Source organism: Parasteatoda tepidariorum, chromosome 5 (genome assembly GCF_982258835.1).
Source record: "Parasteatoda tepidariorum strain Cologne lab strain chromosome 5, Ptep-v5.0, whole genome shotgun sequence".
NCBI classification, from domain to species: Eukaryota; Metazoa; Arthropoda; class Arachnida; order Araneae; family Theridiidae; genus Parasteatoda; species Parasteatoda tepidariorum.
In genome coordinates this window covers 108,412,682-108,435,424 of record NC_141759.1, presented here as the reverse complement: position 1 = coordinate 108,435,424, position 22,743 = coordinate 108,412,682, and the positions used below count along the sequence as shown (strand labels likewise).

General features: G+C 28.0%; 1 protein-coding gene across 3 annotated transcripts in view; it reads left to right on the top strand.

The window, feature by feature from the left end:
* The window catches only part of LOC122271858 (cell adhesion molecule Dscam1-like), a 106,171-nt gene that overhangs the window by 252 nt on the left and 83,176 nt on the right, over window positions 1-22,743 (top strand). Inside the window, exons 1-4 of one of the 3 annotated variants that reach the window (XM_087164742.1) lie at window positions 7,783-7,977; window positions 9,946-10,227; window positions 14,060-14,173; window positions 15,378-15,548. In XM_087164742.1, the coding sequence (XP_087020868.1) occupies window positions 7,908-7,977; window positions 9,946-10,227; window positions 14,060-14,173; window positions 15,378-15,548 (637 nt within the window). In that variant the 5' untranslated portion in view covers window positions 7,783-7,907. Of the gene's footprint in view, window positions 1-2,350; window positions 2,633-3,164; window positions 3,279-5,196; window positions 5,368-7,782; window positions 7,978-9,945; window positions 10,228-14,059; window positions 14,174-15,377; window positions 15,549-18,237; window positions 18,465-19,609; window positions 19,892-21,712; window positions 21,827-22,743 lie in introns of those variants that run through there. The other 2 variants (XM_087164744.1, XM_087164740.1) reach the window with 2 other exon arrangements.

Genomic DNA, 22,743 nt, shown 5'->3' with positions numbered 1-22,743 from the left:
AATTTCATTTTTAAATGCTAAAAATGACACTTAAAAAGCACTTAATTTTTCCATTAGGAAAGATCACGATGCTTAGATATGATGCAAGTAGTTTAAAGATATGCTATTTCTATTACTTTCTAATAAAATGCACTAAACCAAGAGTATTTATAAATGAGATTTTGTATAAAAACTCAAAGATTAAAATTTATTACCCATGATTCGAATCTATATAACCTTGCTTCTTTAAATGTAATATAATTAAGTTACATTTAGTTTTAAAATATATATATAAGACATATTGAGCTACGATTTTTGAATTTTGCGTTATCATATTAGGCCGTTAAATTTACCTTTAAATTAATGTTTGTGAAATTCTAAATTTTGTTTCGTGGCATTTATCATAGCATCATGTGTTCATGAGTAAAATAAGGCTTTTATGAGTTATCAGAATCGAGCTAAGTCATATATATATATATATATATATATATATATATATATATATATATATATATATATATATATATATATATATATATATATATATATATATATATATATATATATATATATATATATATATATATATATATATATATATATATATATATATATATATATATATATATATATATATATATATATATATATATATATATATATATATATATATATATATGCTTTTGTACATCGAAGTGTATATAAAACTTATTAGGAAAAAATGGAAAGAAATCAGTAAAAAATATGTATTTTGTAATTTTTATGCATTGAATATAATCTTAACCACTAAGTTAATTTAATTTCCTTTCTATATATTGTGCATTGTATCTTCTGTATTGTACAGTGCTAAAAACAGAAAAAATATCCCTGAATTACTTAATTAGTGCAGATGATGCTTTAAATTTTAAAATCAGACAGATAACTGTACTTTCGTTGAATAAACATACCTTTTTTTTCTACGGATTATGATTCCTGATCCTCAAAATACTGTAGATAACCGCAATCTTAGAAATATAGTCCCAATAGTTTGGTTAGGAGAAGTGCCGAAAGTTTCTACCCCTTACAGTTAATTTTACTTTCTGTGTATTTTGAATTGTAAAGCGAAAATATTTTTTCAATTAATTATAAAATTCATTTATCTAAGGATAATGTCATGAAAAATTTAATTTTCAATACTACTTTCTCTATTATTTTACTTAATAATAATCGGAAATATTTTGAATACGCAGGTTTTTATATCATTTTAAAGAAAGTAGTTTTAAAAGGCAATATACAAAATTTCTCAGATACTATTTGAGTCATATTATTCGAATAATATTTCCCTCGATGAAATTACGTTCTTTAAAATAATGTTAAATTTGTATTCAATAACAATACAATAACTATTAAATAAGATAATAAATTATCATTAAAATTTATTTTTTGTAGAAATTGATTTTGTCTAAACGAATTTTATAATTGTGTGCAAAAAGTTTTGAATTTACAATTCGGAACACGTAAAAGTAAAATTGACATTGAAGGGTCCAAACTTTTGGCCGCTCTGCTGACCAAACTATTGATGCCATATCTTCTAGATTTCAGGTTTCTTCTATATTTTGGATGTAAAGAATCATAATCTACCTTAAAATAAAGGTATGTTTATTCAAAGAAAATGCGTTTTTTGTGTCTGATTTCGTAACTTAAAATATAGTCTGCTCTAAATAATTGTTATATTTGAGGTAAAACCTTCAAACCACTGTAGTTGAATCTCAGTACATGAAAATTTTTGTTCATTAAGTTAAGAGTAATTCAAAAAGTTTTCCTTTTCCGCATTGAAAATAATTAGTGTTTGTTCGCATTGTTTAATAATTGCAATTTTGAAACAAACTGAAAATTTTAGAGCAATTTTCGTTCATAATATTTAAAAATTGCGATCACAAAATAAACTGCAACTTTTTTAAAATTTCCTTTCTTTCACCTAAAAGAAAAATCGAAGAATCAGATATTAATTGCGACTTTTCTCTGACGAGAACTCATTACAGAAAAAAATATTTTTACATCATAAATCATAGTAAATAAAAGCACCAGGAAAGAAAAACAACTTTTCAGATGTCAAAAGTTATTTTAAATTATTCAATACATTTCAAGCACAAATAAGAAAAATATTTAAAGCAAATATTTTGCTAAGCGTCATATTATGTCAGTAAAACATATTTAAAGGGCACGGCACTTCTTAAATATTCGAATTTTTTTAAATGTTCGAATATTTGCATTATTTTTTTATTTGCTTGCACATTAATAGTATAGTAACTAATAGTGGCTTTAAAGATGATTTTTAACGTTTTTAGTTACTCAATTATATAATACTATTAACAAAAGATTATTTTTTCAGATCCTCCTATTATTGCGCCATTTATGTTTTCACCTGTTTTGAAAGAAGGGGAAACAGCCAATACATTTTGCTCTATTCGTTCGGGTGATAAACCACTCGAATTCAAGTGGATAAAAGATGGTCAACCACTGCCTGTATCGCCCACCGTTAATGTACAGTCTTTTGAAGATTCTTCTGTTTTGTTCATCAAATCTGTCGATTCTGGAAGTTCGGGAAATTACACTTGCATTGTAACAAATTCTTTTGGTAAAGATCAGTATACCGCATCTCTTGTTGTTACAGGTATGTTTTAAGTTTTTTTTTTTTCATTGAGGGGATAAACGATGTTATGCTTGGTTTTACGTAATGACCACCTTTAGCATATATTTTTAGAATATTTCTCAAAAATAAGGTATGTTCATTAAGAGTCTCGAATTAAATTATAAGAGAGGAAAAACATTGTTGAGGAACTACACTAGAAACCCATATTTAAGAACATCGAAATTTGTTGGATTATCGCAAGATGAAAAGTGAAGTTTCAAAGATGATTGATGTAAACATTTCGAAATTATCAGGTTCAATCTCAGATATTTGTGTATTTTTGATCCGGTTTTCCTTGAATTTCGATGTCCGTCCCCACTTACGTTTGCAATTGCTTAAATGTAGTTAGTAACAACTACGGTGTAAGTGGTTTTGACTGAAAATTTAAAAATATTCTCCCATTGTTCTTTTTACTAATTATACAATTGTAAAATTAAATGTGCATTGCCCTTTGACAATAGTTAAAATCCTTTTATTTATTATTTTTTTTTAAAAACAATAAATGTTTCTACAGCTCCTCCTGTATGGTTAAAAGAACCTACAGAAACTGTAGTGAAAGAAGGAGAAAGCGTTTCCATAGAGTGTCAAGCAACAGGTGTTCCATCTCCAAACATTCGATGGAAAACTGGTAACAAGTTCTGTTTTTTTATATAAAATTTTACTTAATACTCATCATATTAACTTTTACGCGTCTTTATTCAAACATCTCTTTTTATTTTAATGCATGTTTGTTTTGTTACTTATATAATGTTTTAATTTAAAGTTGTATAATTTTTATTCAACCCACAGAGAAGTTTACATTAAAGCAATTACGCATTTCTGTACGTCACTGGTCCCTAGTAAATAAAAATTAATTTCCATGAATAAGTACTGCTTTGCGTAGAATGTTCTTATAAAAAAAAAAGAAATTGTGTCTTCATTCCTTCATTTAAAAAAAAATATCTTGCAATATATCCTTGATGGGATAACTTTATATTTATTTTTCTCAGATCAAATTTAACTTGTGAATGCTTGACAAAAACTATGTATTTTAGTATTTTTCCAATAAATCTGAATATTTTATGCGGTTTGAAAATTAGTATGTTAACTGCTATTAGCACCGTATCGAGGATGACAAAATTGTAACTGGTTTTTGATTAGTGATATATTTTTCAATATATTACTGATGAATTAATAATTTATATTTGTTTTATTTAAGAAAAATCTTTACATATAAAACTGATAGATCACAAACTTAATATTTATTTTCCGCACATCAAATTTAACTTATGAAGGCTTGACTGAAACTGTATAGTATAGTATTTTACAAATAAATTTGAATCTTTAACGAGGTTTTAAAATTAATGCGTTGACTTTTATTAGCACCGTATTGAAGATGACAAGTTTTTTTCTGATCATCTCTTGTATTTAAATATACGTTAGAAACCGACGTGATTAGCGAGTGATACTTGCATTCCTCTAAAAATTCAGTTTTTAGTTCGAAAATTAATTATTTTGGTATAATAATATTTCCTTTATGTTTAATTATTTTATGAACTATAAAAACTGAAAGAAATCATTGAGATTGATACTTTAAAATGTAGCCTTCACTATACTCTTCATTTTTAGAAGTAATTTATTAGAAAATGTTGTTTAAATTAATGGCAATAAGAACTTCATACCCATTTACTCAGTAAGTTGCAACTAATAAATTTGCATTAACTCATAAATGATTTTAAATTAATATAAAAAGTATAACTAACAAATTTCTAATGAATAACTAATTAAAAATACTAAATTTTATGCTATTTTGAAACTGTGTGAAAAGATTGTACAGGGATTAGCACGTAAGCTTGTCTAACACTTGTTGTTGTTGTCCTAGGCCATTAAGGCATTGGAGGTGAGATTGCTCTTGCTTTCCAGTGAAGCTATCTATGGCCAAGAATTCGACTTCTGCCACACCCATACGTCACATTCATTTTATAGGCCCCATTCATAAATTCATTCATTTATCCACTGATCCTAATTTTTAACCAGAGCCAGAGAACGACCGTTCGTCAATTCAGTACCTCCAGAGATATAATTTGTAATGGGAACATGGAGAACTTTGCCACCCAACAGAATTAACATGAACCAGTCACCATTTACGGCCCTGCTGGATTCGAACTCCGGCTCATACGAACGTGGGTCCAGCCATGCCAATCAGGCTATCCCGGGTTTCCTGTGTTTGAATCCTGAAAATAGTTGAGTTGTCCTTATTTTATACTTTTTGCCGTAAATTATTACGTTAAATAGTGAATTTGCAGTAAATTTACAATGAATAAGCACACAACTAACTAATCTAATAGCGTAATGTTTCATAGATTATCGTCAAAATCAAGCTTTGTAATAATTTTATAAGTAAATAATAATTTCTAAATAGTATGATAATTCTTAAGGATATAATAATTTCTTGGAGTATAATAATTTCTTAAGTAGTAAACAGGCATTGTTTTGAAGTGTTCATTCAAACGTTATCTGACTTAAAATTACAACCCTTTTTTAGATATTTTTTTCTTGTCTTTCAGAAGTTAAAGGTGTCACTATAACATCAGATTCTTCAAGTACAATTCACGTGACTTCGATTGGAACATTAATCATTTCGAAAGTAATTTATTCTATGGAAGGATCTTACACTTGTGAAGCTGAAAATGGTTTCGGACCACCGCTCACTAAAACTATTTCTCTCACTGTGCGTGGTATGTATGTAATTCCAGGAAAATCCTGTTTTTTGCTTCCTGTATCGTCCATTGAAGTATTTATGAGGTTTGTGTGTGCTAAGTAGCTCTTGTTTTTACATTTATGTAATTATTATGTAATTATTATCGTGTTTTTTCACTGGAACATTTATGTAATTATTATGTAATTATTATCATGATTTTTATTGGAACTATTATTTATGGAGTTATTATCATGTTTTTTCATTGGACTTGTAATAGTATACTCTTCGTATAAGGCTTAGATTTTTTTATTTCTTTTCTAAATGTAATCAAAGCTTGTATATTACATTATCAAATTGATAAATATTGAAATGTGTGTAATATGATTTATTGTTGGCAAATGTTGCACGTGATCACATCCGTTGTCGTCGGAAATTACAAAATCAGATCCCTATTTTCACAAATTTCAAAAAATGGATCTTTCTCTAAACGTTTGGAACTCATTGTGCTGCATGAAATTTAAGACTAATATATAATTAAAATTATTACTATTTTGTATGGAAGAACAATTTTCTAGTAATGTTTCCATACTGGAAACCTCAAACGCAAAAATAAAATTATTTAATTTCAGATGAATTAAAGATTTAATTCCGAGCTACGTTGCTCCAAAAATTGGTATTCATTTGCTGGCTTCGCAAAATAAAGCTCAATTTTACCATATTTTGCTATTTAACACCAAATGTTTTAAGAAGCAATGTTCAATCTTTCTATTTTTTTTCTTTTATAAAAGTAGATGAAGGTTGCACCATTATGCATTTTTAAAGAGCTCAAATACATGTCAAGGTTGCTATTTACCGTAGCAAAACTATTTACTGCAAATAGATTATTTTATGAGATATCTCTAACCATTTTATACAGCCAGCCAAATTTAAAAAGGCAACATAAAAGAAATGAACTTTAATTAGCGCAAATAAGATCTACCTAAATAAGTTGATACTTAAAACAATATGCATTAATCGTCCCTATACTCCGAGACCGAGTTGTAAAGAGAACATTGCGTATTAGCATATATCTTTAAGTTTGCAATACGTCAAAATTTTGTATGTTTTACCAAATTTTGGTGCAGTCAGTTGCACCATGGAAGTATTTCTCAATCATAATTATCGATCTCTATTTACAATTTATGGTGTAACTAAAATAAAATGATTTTTCCCTTAACCAAACGTTGGAATAATGAGATACTTTGCACCAAATACTGGTCAAAAAATTACCGAGTTTTTTCTCTTTTTTTTTTGCAGTGCTTAAGTTTAAAATTTGTTTACCAATTATTTTTTTTTATTTGAATAGTTTTTATTTTGGTGCATATATTTGATATTTTTAAAAATAATGTGTAGTTGATTTTCTGATGCTAATGAATTCATTTTTGTTTGATTGGAATTGTCTTCTTTTTGCATCGTCCTTAGAAAATTTAATTCAACTTCTTTCGGGTCTTGTAATCGAGTCATGTAATTTTATCTGACAACTGATAAAGTGATGAACTATTAATTGTAAATCATGTTTTTTACCAATTTTATCGTCTTATGACACGGACTAAAAAATAAATCTAAGGTGTAACTATTTTTACCTTACCAATAGTAGGTTTATTCAGAACTTGCACCACTCGTGCTCTGGCTCGATTACGATGCATGGTTTTGTGAATCAAAGAGGATAATATAAGTTTTTACTAAATAGTTTTTCTCATTTATACCGAACTAATAGTTTTACCTTGCTAATCCTTACTTAACCTTACTCCCCCGATTTATATCGTATTGTAAAAAGGAATTGCAGGGTATATCTTAATCGTTATACCTTGCTGACAATCTTATTTTTATATATGATATATGCATTTTTAATCGATTTTGTCAGATTTTGTGGTATTGTTGATGTAAAAAAAGAAGCATTATGGTTTCTTGAATCGTTATTTTTACATTTCAGATAATTACATTTAATTACTTTATTAATAATATTTTTGCCAATCCATTTTATCAGATTGGATTATTAACACATACGTGACTAAATTTTTCGAACTTCTGTTTATCAATCAATGCCTAAAATATATTTTTAATGTGTTAAAAATGTTGGAATATATTTCTCATTCACTGTCAAATATGTTCAAAAGTTTCAAAAATATTAATATCTTTCCATAAGTTTTTGTGAAATGATATTTTATGTAGCTTAAGGGAAATAGCACTAAGATAAATAGTTCTATTTTGTGTAATGGTTTTATAGTAAAATTCATCAATAAGTCGTACGTTCCGATGTGCATTTTAGTCATTGTCCTTATGTCAGTAATTAACATTTTGTATTATTAAATTTACATTTATTATTCAATTGTTTGCTTATAGTTTTCATTTTCACCGATATGTGGCGCTGCCGTTCTATTTAGCTCAACTGTCGTTTGTATCTGCTCACACACGCCATGCTATAAACACCATTGTAGCAATAGAACCATTTTTTCCACATTAATTTATTAAAATACAATGCATTACGCTTTACTGTTTGAATTTCTTAAAGATTTCTTGATGTAAATATATAGCGAAATGAAAAAAGTCATAAATCAAATCCTGCTGCTGAAGATATTTTTTTTATGGAAGATTGTATCATGCGGAGGTGAGTGAAAAACATTTTTTTGCATGTATTTAATTTCTAACAAGTGTTTAATATATAATTGAACCTCTTATTAATTTCAAAAGAATCTGCATAATCCCGAATGTAAAATATTATGAACTGATTATTCAATTATATGTATTAGAATTTATTTTACATACAATGTGATATACAATATCGTTAAATATGCATTTATATGCCTTTTGTAACAATGAGAATAACTATTTCATTTGCTATTTAATATGAATTTCCTTTCATACACAGTAAAACGTCATTTAAATTCACCATCGTGATCAGATTTTAAAATAACCAATTTAAAGCTATTTTTATATATGACATATTTAATGTATCACATATTTAATATATTAAATATTTTATATATTACATATTTAATGCATTGCATATCGTATAGTGTATGATGTCGAATTGAAATTTGCTCATCAGTTTAATATACAAATGATTTTTTTTCCATTTTAATAAATTATGAAGATTTTTAGTTAATTGATCTGTATAAATTATTTGTTTGTATTTCTAAAAATATACAAGAAGAAATTATCGTAGCAAAATGTTTAAAAATTATAAAAGTGAAATTTTTCTTTGCTCAGTGTTAGCTTTCTTTAATAAAGAAAATTTTATTTCAACTAGTTAACTTCTTAATTCGGAAAAAAACAAACTAATTCTACAGATATTTGATAGTTTATTGCAATATCAAATCTAAATTGTCTATTTATAGAGAAATATTTAAGTGCCGCTCTTATAGTTTCTACATAGTCTTAATAGTTTTTGATAAACATTAGAACTAATTAGTAAAGTTTAACTTTTTGTTTAGCTTGACAAAAACATTCCTCATCAATTTCTAATAGACTTTGCCCTCTATAAATAGATTTATCAATAGATTATTTGAAAAATAGATTAATTTTTAAAGATTTTATTCAGAGTCAGCTTTAAAATACAAGCCCCTTCAGTTATCACTTACTAATATGGGTGTGTACGTATTAGTAATATCCCTTCACTATCGTGTAATATCTAATGCATGTATGACTAGAATGAATGATTATAATTTTACAAAAGTACATACGTTCGAGGATATCTTATATTCATTTTATAAATTATTACAATTATTTATTAAGTTATAAAAATAATTATAAATAATTATTAAATTATAATTATTTCTGAATTTATTTCTGACATTTTACAATTTTTATGTATTTGTCTAATATAGCTTTTATAGATCTATTATGTTCTTTAGTCACGTAGTAATAATACTAATCTTTTTAATGCTCATTTGGTCATTAGGTTTTAAAGTTCTCTTTAGTTTTATTTAAAAAAATTCATGTGATAATAATTTGTTTTGAAAATTATGTCATGCATATATTGTGTAACAATGATACTAATGTGCTTATTGCTTAAGAACATTTTAAAAAATTTATTTGTTTATTAACGTAAGTTATTTGTTGTATAGAACTATTGTTCAAAGCAATAGCGTGATATCAATTAATTTATTTTTTAAACTTTTTTATTTACGTGCCCCATAATGACCACCCTTAGCCTACATTTTTCATAATACTTACTAAAATGAAGTAAAAAGTATTCATATTAGCAATCACAATTAGTATATAAAAGAGGAAACAACAAAAACGAAAGACTCACTAGAGGAGAAGGTGGTATTGGAAACATCAAAACCTAAACTGTTGGAAGAAGCATAGAGGATGAAAGCTAATTATTGGAAGAAATTTTTTTTTACAAATGCAAATTCTGATATCTCACCTTCCTCAATAGTAATTTGCTAGATTTTGATATCATTTATGTTGTTTTCTGACCAGAGAATTAGTCTGCAACGTAATTCGCACACTTTTTATTAAGTTAGAGCAAATATTTTGAAAATATGTATTAAGTGCAGTTACTGAGATGTAGCGTATATTAAAAAAAGAACAGTTATTAAATGTTTCAAACCTTTTTCTGGTGTTTCAGATGCTCCTATCTTGATACCGTTTACATTTCCGTCAGCATTGAGAGAAGGTGAAAGTGCAACTGTGGTTTGTGCAATACGCACAGGTGACAGGCCCCTTGTATTTCAGTGGTTACAAAACAGCGATCTGTTAAAAGAAACTTCAGGTATCGAAATCCAATCTGCTAAAGACGTTTCACTATTATCTATTGAATCTGTAGTACGACAAATGTCTGGAAATTATACGTGTATAGTGAAGAATGCCTATGGAACTGACAAACATACTGCAAACTTGGCTGTTTCTTGTAAGTATATCGTTTTATCCTGTAGAATTATTTTATCTTTTATTATAATGCATCACATTTTTTGAAGCATATCGAATTCTGTTCACTGGATACACCACAGACATATCATTTTTCAAATATTAGAAACATAAATATTGCTGATATTGCCTCATCGGCAACAGAATGTTTTAAACAAATGCTTAAAATCGTTAATATATTTTTTAAATTATGCATTTTTTTCTTGGAATCTTAAAATAATATTGATTTTTGCAACGGAACTGTAACAGAGAACGAATGGAAAAAGTATATAAGAATTTTTTTAAGTGTCTACATTAAATACTTTTTTAAATAAATTTATAATAAATTATACTTTCAGTAACTTTCGATTGTTTTATTAAAAATAAATATTATTGATAAATTGATTTTCTTATATTTGAAGACAAATATTAATTATTATATTCTTTAATAGCATTTTACTAACATCTTAGTATTTTTAATTATATTTTATATTTCTAAAATTTTTAGTAGATGATAGGCATATGTAAATTCTATTCTTTGTATCAAATTTCAAAGTATCTGAACATTTTTGACTGACTTTTTAATCTGAGGAAGTATATTGTATAACGAAGAGGGAAATAGTAAAAAATCTTACTTCAGGGATAATTTTCTAAAAGCTTATCTCCTTTAATACTTTAGATACTAAATTCTGAGCTCTAGAAATATTAAAACAAAATATGATATCCTAATGGTTAGAATAAATGCATTACATTCAAGATATTTAATATCAGCAAAAGTTATTGAATTATAAAGGTAATTTTTTGCTGCACTTAAATTTTTTATTAGACAAGGAAAAAAGTGTCTACAATTACAAGGTTTAGTTAATTAACTATTGACAGAGTAATCACGGCATTTAATAATATATGCAACCCGAAATACATACTCACCCAAAATATGGATTAATTATAGTACATTCAATGTAAAAAAAATCTAATCAACAATGCAGAAGAGATATTCTATCCTTCATTGTTATTGAAATCGTAATCAATACATTTTAAAGAAAATCAGATTTTCGCGGTTTTGTCCAGAGAAAATGTAAAGATAGCTTTTTTCTGCGGTTGGTTATCTTGCAGAGAAACGTTTTTACAGAAATTCAAACCTTTGTCTGGCATCACAAGAAGAATAAACTTTGTAAAATAAAGATCTTTATATATATATATATATATATATATATATATATATATATATATATATATATATATATATATATATATATATACACTGACTGAGCAAAACTCATGGGATACCCACCTAATATCTGGTCGGGCCCCCTCTGGCCCTGCGAAGTGCAGCGATACAGCGTGGAAGTGAGTCTGCAAGGATCTGGAACACGTCCGGAGGTCGTTGGCACAACATATCCTGACGAGCGACAGCCAATTGTGGCCTGTTCGTGGGTTAAGGATTCAATGCCCTGAGCCTGACGTCGGGGGCATCCCAGATATGTTCAATGGGGTTCATATCAGGACTTCGAGGTGGCCAATTCAGTCGTTGGATCTCACCTGCATGCTCGTCGAACCAGGCACGGACGATATTGGTGCGATGTGGGGCTGCGGTGTCATCTTCATACACAGCAATGTCATCAGGGTGTTGAAACATGACAAAAGGGTGGGGATGGTCACCAAGCAGCTGAAGATACCGCTGACCAGTCAATGTGGCATCCAGAACACCAGGGGGCCCATTCCATGCCACGAAAATGCACCCCATACCATGACTGATAGGCCAACGGCCTGGACTGTGCCCACTTGGCATGCTGGATCCATCGCTTCCTGCGGTGTGAGCCACACACGGTGCCTCCCATCAGCATGGAACAGTTGATAACGTGATTCGTCAGACCACATCACGTTACGCTACTGTTGCAGTGTCCATCCGTGGTGACTGGTGGCAAATGCACGCCGAATTATCCAATGACGCTGGGTTAGCAATGGCAAACGTGTGGGGCGACGGCTCTCATACCCGAGAACACGCATGTTCCGAGGGATTGTCCACTGGGACACGTCTCTATCACGGCCAGTGTTGAATTCAGTCGTGATTTGTTGCACATTTGCTCTCCTATCTTGAGTTACCACTCGTCTCAGGTTTCGCCTGTCTCGGTCATTTAGAGCCTGTGGATGCCCGGTATCGTGTCTGTTGAGGACTGTGACACCCTCATTCACCCATTCTCGGTAAACTCTCGACGCGGTTGACCTTGGGAAGCCGAATTCCTGAACCACTTACGAAATGGAGTGTCCCATGCGTCAGGCACCTACAACCATGCCGCGTTCGAATGCCATCAACTCATGACGACGTTGCATTTTACCTGATCACTCACACAGCCACTTCAAGCAATGTCTAACACACAACTGAGACCGTCAAGGCCACCAGGTGGTGTTGGTCATATATATATATATATATATATATATATATGTATATGTATATGTATATGTATATGTATATGTATATGTATATGTATATGTATATGTATATGTATATGTATATGTATATGTATATGTATATGTATATGTATATGTATATGTTATTTCTGAGACACAACTCATAAAAACTAACTTTTTATAAAACTATTTTTTTTTAAAAATTAGGCTATTGATTCTCTTTCAATAGGTGAAATATCTTTAAAGATGTTTCACTTTAATTTCCTGTCTTAAATTTTTTTTTATCTCATTTAGAATTTAAGATGCGACTTAGCTTTATCTATTTTTCTTTAATGAACATCAAGTTATAAAAGAATTTTTAAAAATGCCCCATTTAAAATTATATTCAATGAAATACTGATTTAAAAAAGAATAAAAAATAAGTCAAAAAAAAAATTTTTTTTGATTCATTATAACTTCATAAATATTTGTGGGTAACTTCAGTTCCCACCCAATATAAAAGCTGAACATATAGGAGTGTGATATTAACTCATCACGTCTTTAGTATTAATCCATTTGATCTTGAACTTAGAATGCGATATTTCTTTTTATTTGGCTCCTCCTATTTTTCTATTTGCTATATTACTGCGTTTTCTATAGATTTTAAAATAGCATTCTCTATAGTGCGCAGCTAAACATAATTCTAAAATTTTAGATAAAAAAAACACATAATTCCAATCTCAGTTTGAATATGAATTTATTCTAGTTTTTAAGATATTTAATTAAGCATTTAGGATAGATTATTTTTTTATCTGAATGCTACGAATTTTTTAATAATTAAAACGTTTTAATGAAATGTTTTAATATTTAAAATGTTTGAAATTTTAATAATTAATAACATTTAAAAAATTATTATTATTTAAATTATTTAAAATAATTACTATTATTAATAATAATTTTTATTTAAAATATTAATTATTATTAATAATAATTATTATTTTTTAAATATTTTATGCTTAAAAGATTTAAAATGAAACCTTATACTATTTTATTTTAATTACATAGGAATTGGACTATTATATTTTTCGAAAAAATTACCTACTTTAAAAGAAGCTCAAGGTCTTAATGTTTCTGTACCGAAAGCCTATTGAGATAACAAATAAAATGATATAGTTATACGGTTCACTAAAGCGTAGACAAATAATAAAAAAGTTTTGAAAGATTGATACATCTGATATGCATTTTCATAGAGTTTCAATAATTTAGTATTTCCTTAAATAGTGTATTGCATTTAGAAAAATATTTTGATCTAAGTGCAAAAATCATTTTTTGAATATTTCATTCGTATTGACTCAATAATTAGCAACTAAATTTTATCTAATTGCTGTTAATTACGTAATAATTTTTGCTGTTCATACCAAAATATTGTTCAATTTTTTTTTATTTAGCTCCTCCTGAATGGTCAAAAGAGCCATCAAATGCAATTGGAAAGCAAGGTGAAAACTTAATCCTGGAATGCGAAGCCGCAGGTGTCCCTCAACCAACAATAACATGGATATCTGGTATAAATGCAACTATTATTATGATTATTATTGTTATTACTATATTATTAATATTATTATTATTACTAAATTACATTTAGTCTTTGCCATCTTTATATTCCATTCTCTTTCTTTTTGCTTGAGTTTAATTGTAACAGTTTTAATACAATTACAATATTTCATTTTACTGATGTAATTTTAATTTATAATAAAAGTTTCATAAGGTCTTCATCCATGTCTATAATATTCTAAAAAATTCACATCGAGTACATATTCTTAAAAAATTATGAATATTTTTTATTTTAAATTAAGTTACGAAAATTTCGTAAATTTGATAATCTAAATTAAAATTTCAACTTTATACCTTTAATTTTTAACTATTTTGTTTAGTTTTCGACTCAGGTTTAACAAGCATTCTAATTTAAAGGAGTGAACTTTCTCTGCCTCTATGTTTGGACTACAAATTAGTTCAAGAGATTCTTTTTAAGTTAAATATTATTTAAAACTTTTTAAGTATTATAAAAAGAATGTAGAATCCGAGATAAATCACTCGCTAAGACAGGGAGCTGTTTGAACCAAACTCAGTTGAAATTTTAAAAAAAAAGCTGTAGCAATTAAAGTAAACTTGAAGATGTTTTTGAAAAAAAAAGAGATTAATTTTATAGTATTTTATTTACATTGACTTATTTCATTAAATGATAATTTCATGATAATTCATTATATTCTCTTTTATTTATTTTCCTTTCATGACTGATTCAATTTATTGGAGTGATAAGTAATCGTTGTTGTTTGATTTTACTTTTAATAGTGTTAATAATATTACAATTAAATTATAATACAGTATAATCTCGCCACCTCAAAATTGAAAGGGGGCTAAAATTTTTGAGATAGTGAGTTTTATAAGTTTCAGAGCAAGAATAACAAGTTAAGAACAAAATATGATCCAAAAAGTAGAAAAATATATTCTAAAATATTACTCTAAAAAGTAGAGTCATGAAACGTAAGAATAACTATTATTAAATTTGTATTTAATGACAGTTGACTATAACTCTAAATATAACAATAATAATTTTATTTTTATTAGAATAATAGAAATAGAAAAAAGAAAAGAATTGGATTCTACACATATTTTAATTAAAAACAATATTATAGAAAAATTATCTGTATAAAAATGTTCGTAATTACACACCATTTTCAATGATTCATAAATGTATTTTCTGCCTAGATAAAAGTAATGTTCCCATATCGAATGATGCTGGATCATCTATTCGTATTTCATCAGCAGGATCTCTTACATTGAGCAATCTAGACTCTTCAATGCAAGGACATTACACATGTGTTGCAGATAATGGATTTAGTGATTCTTTGAAAAAGCAAGTTTCTGTAACAGTGCGTGGTAAGTTGTGGAGAAAATTTTTAAGACCCAATGCCTATTAAATATTGATTAAGTAATATAAAAAAGAATGCATTGTCCTGCAATCACAACCTAACGCTATCGAAATATAATGAATCATTATTTGAAATGGATCACATTAATAGAGAGATTAAAATTACCTAACACTTGTTAATTTATTAAAGTTTACGACTGCTCTTGACTTAGGAGAATGCGTTTCATTTTCTTGGTTTTTGATTATTTTAATCTCTCTAGATTTGATGAACTTCGATCACAAAAACTTGTAACTTGTTTTTCCTTTGATTTACTTTTTCACAAAGATTCAAAAATTATGCTTAATAAGAGTAGTGATTGCTAAACGCTATAAGTGTGAATGCAAATTTAATAAATAATAGTTCTAGTTTTCATAAACAGTATTCTACTTTATTTCGCTTGTAAGTCAGCTCAAATCTGTTGCAGCATCTGCATATAATAGTGCTTTCCATATCATGCTCCCACCTTATTAAACTTGTTAGTTATTGTCTTTATTATATTTCAAAACTCATAAAAAATCTGCACTACTTTAACTCATAATGTGAGGCTATCCATCTGTTATTATTGAATATATCTCGTTATAATTGTACCCACTTTTCAGAAATACAATGTTAATTATTTACGAACAACTTCAGCAATTCCAATTCATTGTATGAAGCATGTTATTTGTTAAGGCGATTTTTCTGACTGTAAAATGATTATGTATAATGTACTCTTGTATGCATTAATATATTTATCTATTCTTATTAAGGTTTTGTAACTTAAGTAAGAATTGACACTTAACTTATATACTAACTTACTTATATTCAACTTACATTTTACCTTAGCTTGTTATTCACATAAAGCAGTTAACATAATTAATTCAATTGAGTTTTGACTTATAAAAACACATTTATTTTTATTGTATTTTCATAGATTATATCAGTTGTAATTTAATTCAATAATTACATTGTTGTCTATAGAATTGCTTTCGAAGTAAAAATACATTGCGATATGAATAACGAAGAGATGTTGTATATAATAAAATTGAATTGAACTGTTGTATTTCTATTTTGCTGGTGGCAATTTTGTGATAAACCTTAAAACAGTTTGCTCCGTCATTACCATCCATAATTTGTTTTTTCAGAATCTTTGACAGAAATCATGTTAAACATCACGACAGTTGCCTAACTTAAGCATACATGGAACAAAAACGCTATCAAAATTTGTCCTAGGGAGAAAGAAAGAATAAAAAACACAAAACCAGTTATATTGGCTGATGGAACTTGTTAAAGTTACGAATAACTATTTTTCAACATTTATTATTTCTTCTGGCAATAAAACAGTTTTGGAAGTTTTCAGTTACGCTTTCCACAAAAGTTGATAGCGACTCTCGTTCAGTTTTCTCTCAATATTATCTCTTGTCCCCTAATATGTAATTTCGGCAAAGTTAAAATATATATTAAGAGCTGTCATTATTATGGAAAGTCATAAATTTGTTCTATAGAATTTACCTGACAATGTTTTTAAGTCTATATCTCCCTTAAGTGTAGTGTTTGTACTCAGTTTATAGAATGTATTCCGACATGACCTCTTTTAAGATATATATGTTTGAAGCAATGCTGTTAAAAAAATAAAAATTAAAATAAATAACGTTACATGTTACGCATATTAATAACGTTATATAAAGAAGTAAACGTTAAAATGGTTATCATGTATTATTTAAGTGAAAAAAAAAATTTATTCAGATTCCTAGAAATAGCTATTGAACAAAAAGGGATTATAATAATTTAGAATTTTATTTAAGGAAAGAGGTTAAAGGTCGTTTCTTAAGAAATGTTCACAAGAAAAGTTAGCTGGTTTATGATAAATTTGTTTCCTTTCTTGCTCAATACGAATTTTTGTGTTTAGAAAAAATTTTTGCAAGATCAATATTAGTTTAATACTCCCAATATGCAATTTTTTTACCAAGATTTTAAAATTATATACTAATAGCAGTCTTTTTTAAATACGCACAAACACTTTAGAGAGAAATAAATACTTAATAAATTGTGACTTTTATTATGAAATGTTCAAGATTATATCTCATAGTCTATATTTATTTATCTATGTGATTTTCAAGATTATTTTATCTATATTTTTATTGAATGTGTATCCTGCCATTAAATTGAAAGCATATGAGATGTAATTCCTGTATTAGATATTTTTCAACATTGTGATAGTCACACTGTTGGGCTATTGGCGACGATTTGTGAGTCATTCTTAGTGATGATTCGAAGAATATACTGGAGCATACGTACACAACACTATCACAATTTCAGATCGGAAGTTGGTGTTCTTTCATTTAAAATTTTACCGATTTATTATAAATACCTATGAAACTCTTGAACACTTCTTTTTTTATTTAAACAATGTATTATCGAAAAATAATCAGTAGTTAAAAGCATTTTACGTTTTATATTATACAGCTTCACAAAAGTATTCCTATCAACAGTTGTTGATGAAATAAAGTAATAAAAATTCAAGTGAATAGCGTTTGTAAGTTTGATATCTTTCATACGAATTTTTTGAAATTTGTTGCAGTGAATTTTTAAATTATGTTTCCGTATATTTGTAATTTTTATTTCTGCCAATATGTGGCGCTGCCTGCTGTATATTATGCTCCGTAACTGTATCCGTTATTTCAACAAACGCCATATTATTAACACTCGTTGTTTCTTCAAGTTCATATTCGTGGTTTTAACCGATCAGCATATAGTTTGAAGTCACAGAATCATTTTAATGTATTAATTTTCATTCATTTTCATCTAATATGTAATTGCCACAAAATGAAGAGAGACATCATTTCTTCGATCCTTTTGTTGAAAATAGTACTATCTACTTTACTGAAGACCGTTTACGGTGGAGGTGAGTTTTAATTTTATAATAATTCATCTTATCAATTATTTGATATCTATATTTATGATTTATGTATTCATTTATACATTTTGTTGTTTATGCATTCATATATTTTCGAAATAGATGCAGCATATTATGAAAGTTATATCAATAATGTTTTTCTACTGAAGGAAAGAGTAAATAAAAATATGTATAAGTTAATCATATGTTATCACAAAATTTCATTTGATTAGCAATATTAATGCAAATTTTCATTCCCGCTGCAATAAATTTAGAAACCTTATTAATTTACAATTTTTTTTTTCATTGAATTGAACGTAGATACTATTATTAAAATAACATCAAAGAAAGAAAGAATGGATATATTATTACAGTGTTTTCACACATTAAAATCACACAAGTTAAAATTTTTATAGTCCAGTAATCCTACAATTATAAATTTGCATAATAAAAGTAGTGTGGTTTATTCTACGCTTTATTACTTCTATAAAAAAAATCTAGTTTTATTTTACTTTACACATAGTTAGCAAAATTGATGACAATAGTTGCTTCTATTTAATATTCATTGCAGTATTGAAAAATATTGATTTTTGATTAAATATTCATTCTACTTAATCGTCATTGAATCACATATAACAAAAACATTTAAATCAGAAACTAATAATACATGTTTAGTTTTAAAACAATTATTAGTTTTAAATCCTGTCCTATTATTTCATAAGTTTCCATTAATAAGTTGTTAAAATGTGATTAAAAAATAATGGAATTGCTAGTTTTTTGTTCACATGCATTTTCTTAATAGAATTTTTTTTTAAATAGTGATTAAAAAATTTTTATTGTTGTTTATTAATCCTATATTTTTCTACTTAGCAATATTTAAAACTGTAGTACTTAGAGTTACCACTGTTAACATAATATAGCTGTAAAAATCATAAAATTAATACATAATATAATTTGTGCAGGCATATAATTTAAAAATTTATATCTGAAATTATAATGTATAATTTAGAAGTTTAAAAATAATTGAAGAATAGGACACGGAAATTTAAAATAGATGAAAACATCAAGTACAGATAAAAAAAATTTATCATGCATTGACCGTTTATCACCTTATTCTTAAAAAATAATAAATAAATATAAATATTTTTTGGCAGATCCACCAATAATTTCACCATTTTACTTTCCACCCATATTGAAAGAAGGAGAAAGTGCTAATACTTTTTGTTCTATTCGTTCTGGAGATAGACCTGTGCAATTCAAGTGGGAAAAAGATGGACAACCCTTGAATGATGAATCCAAATTCGATGTGCAGTCTTTAAAAGATTCTTCTGTTTTGTTTATTGAATCAGTAGATTTTAGAACTGCTGGGAATTATACGTGCATTGTCACAAATTCTTTTGGAAAGGATCAGTATACTGCAAGACTTGTTGTCACTTGTAAGTATCAAATATTTTAATTATTTACAAATATTTATTTATATTATATAAATACATGCATTATAATCAGTAGATCTTTTAAGTGACTTCATGTCGGAAAGTACTTTCTTTGTAAGAGTTATCAAAAAGTCGCCTCCAAATTATTTAAGTCTAATTAAAAGCGCAATTTAGATCTTAAAATAAGTGAAGTACGCTCATCTCTCTAAAAACCACATTTAACAATAAAAATTCATAAAAAAAACAGATTCTCTTTTATAGGCTATAATTATCAGTGCTGCATTCGTGTTTACTTGTTTATAAACTGTTAGAATTTTTATTCTAATATTGCGATAAAATAACCGGCAACAGTCTATCTATCCAATTAACCGTAAAGGTTACGGAAAAGAACACTTTTTACTTCTACGGATTTGAAACCGCTTAAGGCTTGTGTAGTTAAAAACTAAGAATGAAAAGGCGTACGATTTTTTAAACTATTTACAACTGGTGTGGTTTCAAAAGCATAAACAACAATTTTAATTGAACGTTGACTCTGGGATTTTTGTTCCGCAACGACCATTGGAGTTAAATTGTGGTTTATTTGGTTTTATCAAATGAACCGTGGAATGTGACTTTATCTGGTTGTTTCACTTATCATAGAGATGGGAAATGCTAGACTATTTGTGCTAGGCAGCTTTATCTGCTGTCATCTATGTAGGAATGAAAGTATCGTATTCTAATAGTCCAAGGTCACAAATTGGTGAGTTCAGGACACTGGAAACTCTTTATGTAATGAAGGTAATGAGGGAAATATTGCCGTGTCAACGTTCGGACTAAAACCCTAGTTCTGTGGATCATGAGATTGACAGATTAGCCCTATCTGTTATAATATATACCCAGCTGCAAGGAACTAAGTGACTTCACTAGGTGTGACTAGTCGATACGATAAAACTCTGGTTGGTTAACCGTATTAGGTGAAAGCAGTTAATAAACGGTTTTTCTCACAGTTAATAGTTTATAGAACACTTTATTTATTGTCATTTGACAGTTTTGTTTGAATGTGATAAAATAACTATTTAGCAACTAGATGATAAAATAAATGAATTATTTAACAACTTTTTCCGATATTTTTTTTTAGTGTGACTGAGAGTATATATATATATATATATATATATATATATATATATATATATATATATATATACATATACACAATGTATACAAATGTCGTTGAGCAGCCAACCCAGTTTTTTGAGTTTACGACTTCAACTTCATTATTCAACTCCGCAGTCTTGTAATTTTGAACCCGATCCAGAAGACAAGGGAAACTCCTGGATCAAGTAATAGGTGAATTTTGCCTAAGTGAATAGGTGAAGCTAACAGGATAGTTTTGATGAAACTAACCCGCATTTGCGTTACATATAGAGGAAGACCACGAGAACCTCCTTCGGTTAGCCTAACGGCAAAAGGACTCTAACCCATGATCCGTCTACCACTGAGGATATTTCACGTCAGCACTGTGGTCGGTACAAGCCGAATGCGGATCGACCAGCCATTGATGGATTCGAACCCAGATCACCTCATTGCAAGCCGAGTGCTGTATCCCCTGCGCCATCACGACTCATGCTGACTTGTTTTGTAATACTAAAACAGCTGTTTTTTTTCGTTCTTTTTATTTCTATCCTATGCTTATTTTTTATTAAAAATTCAGTGTATCTCTAATGCAACTTTTGTCCGTCACAGGACAAAGTGCTCCATTATTTTAAGGATACATTGTACTTATAGCTCCTGCTTATTTTTTTCTGCAATAATAACACAGTCTATTTTTCTTTTAAACGCTTGTAGCCCCTCCTGTATGGTTAAAAGAACCAGCAGATACTATTGTGAAGGAAGGAGAAAGTATTTCAATAGAATGTCAAGCATCGGGTGTACCTACTCCAAGAATTAAATGGAAAACAGGTAAATAGTAATTCTTCTCTAAAAATACCTGGTTTATCACAGTATTCTGTAGAAAATTTGAAGGTGTTAGAGCCTCTTTTTAACCTTTTAGTCATTTACAGATTTTTAAATATTTTCAAATTTTTTCGTTGCTGGGAAAATTTGTTGAAAATTTTCCAAATATGGTATCCAACCTTGCAGCAAATAGAAGCTAAAAGAATAGGTTAAATATCTTCGATTTTTCAGCAAGTTTTCGTAAGAGCTTTAAAAATTAGCCCACACTCTAAATAAAAGAAAAGTTGTTCCACAACTTCAATACTAATGTGTTGATTGCGGCGATGAATGATAGAATTGCGCAAACAATTTTAAAAAAAAGGTTATGCCTTCAGAGATTACCTCCAGATATTTATAAAGAAAAGTAAAATCTTTAAATGCCACTTGAGCACACTTTCTTCCGCAAAGCCTCCAGAATGAAACAATTTTCTTTGGCCAAATTATTAGACTCGCTATAAGATTATATGTAAAGTCTTAATTATCAGGTGATACTGTGTAGCTTTATTACGACTAAAACTGGTTTGCACTTGTTTACGTTCGTGTATCCATTGGTAAGATTACATAAATATAGAATATTTATTATATCACGTATTATATTAATATATTATAATAATCAGACTAAATTATTAGACGCACTGTAGTGTTTTAATAATGACATGATTTGCACGAGTTTATATGCAATACTTTTATATTTAAACATATGTGGCGTAACACCACTATAAATATTAAATACCAATTCACTAGTATATAAGACTTGTTAACTTAATTCCATCAAGAGGTACCATTTGATAGATGAAGGTTGACATAGTCGATAATTAATTCCCTTCAATGGTGACCTGCGGACGCGATAAGAACATGCCAATATCGATGGATGATCCACATTA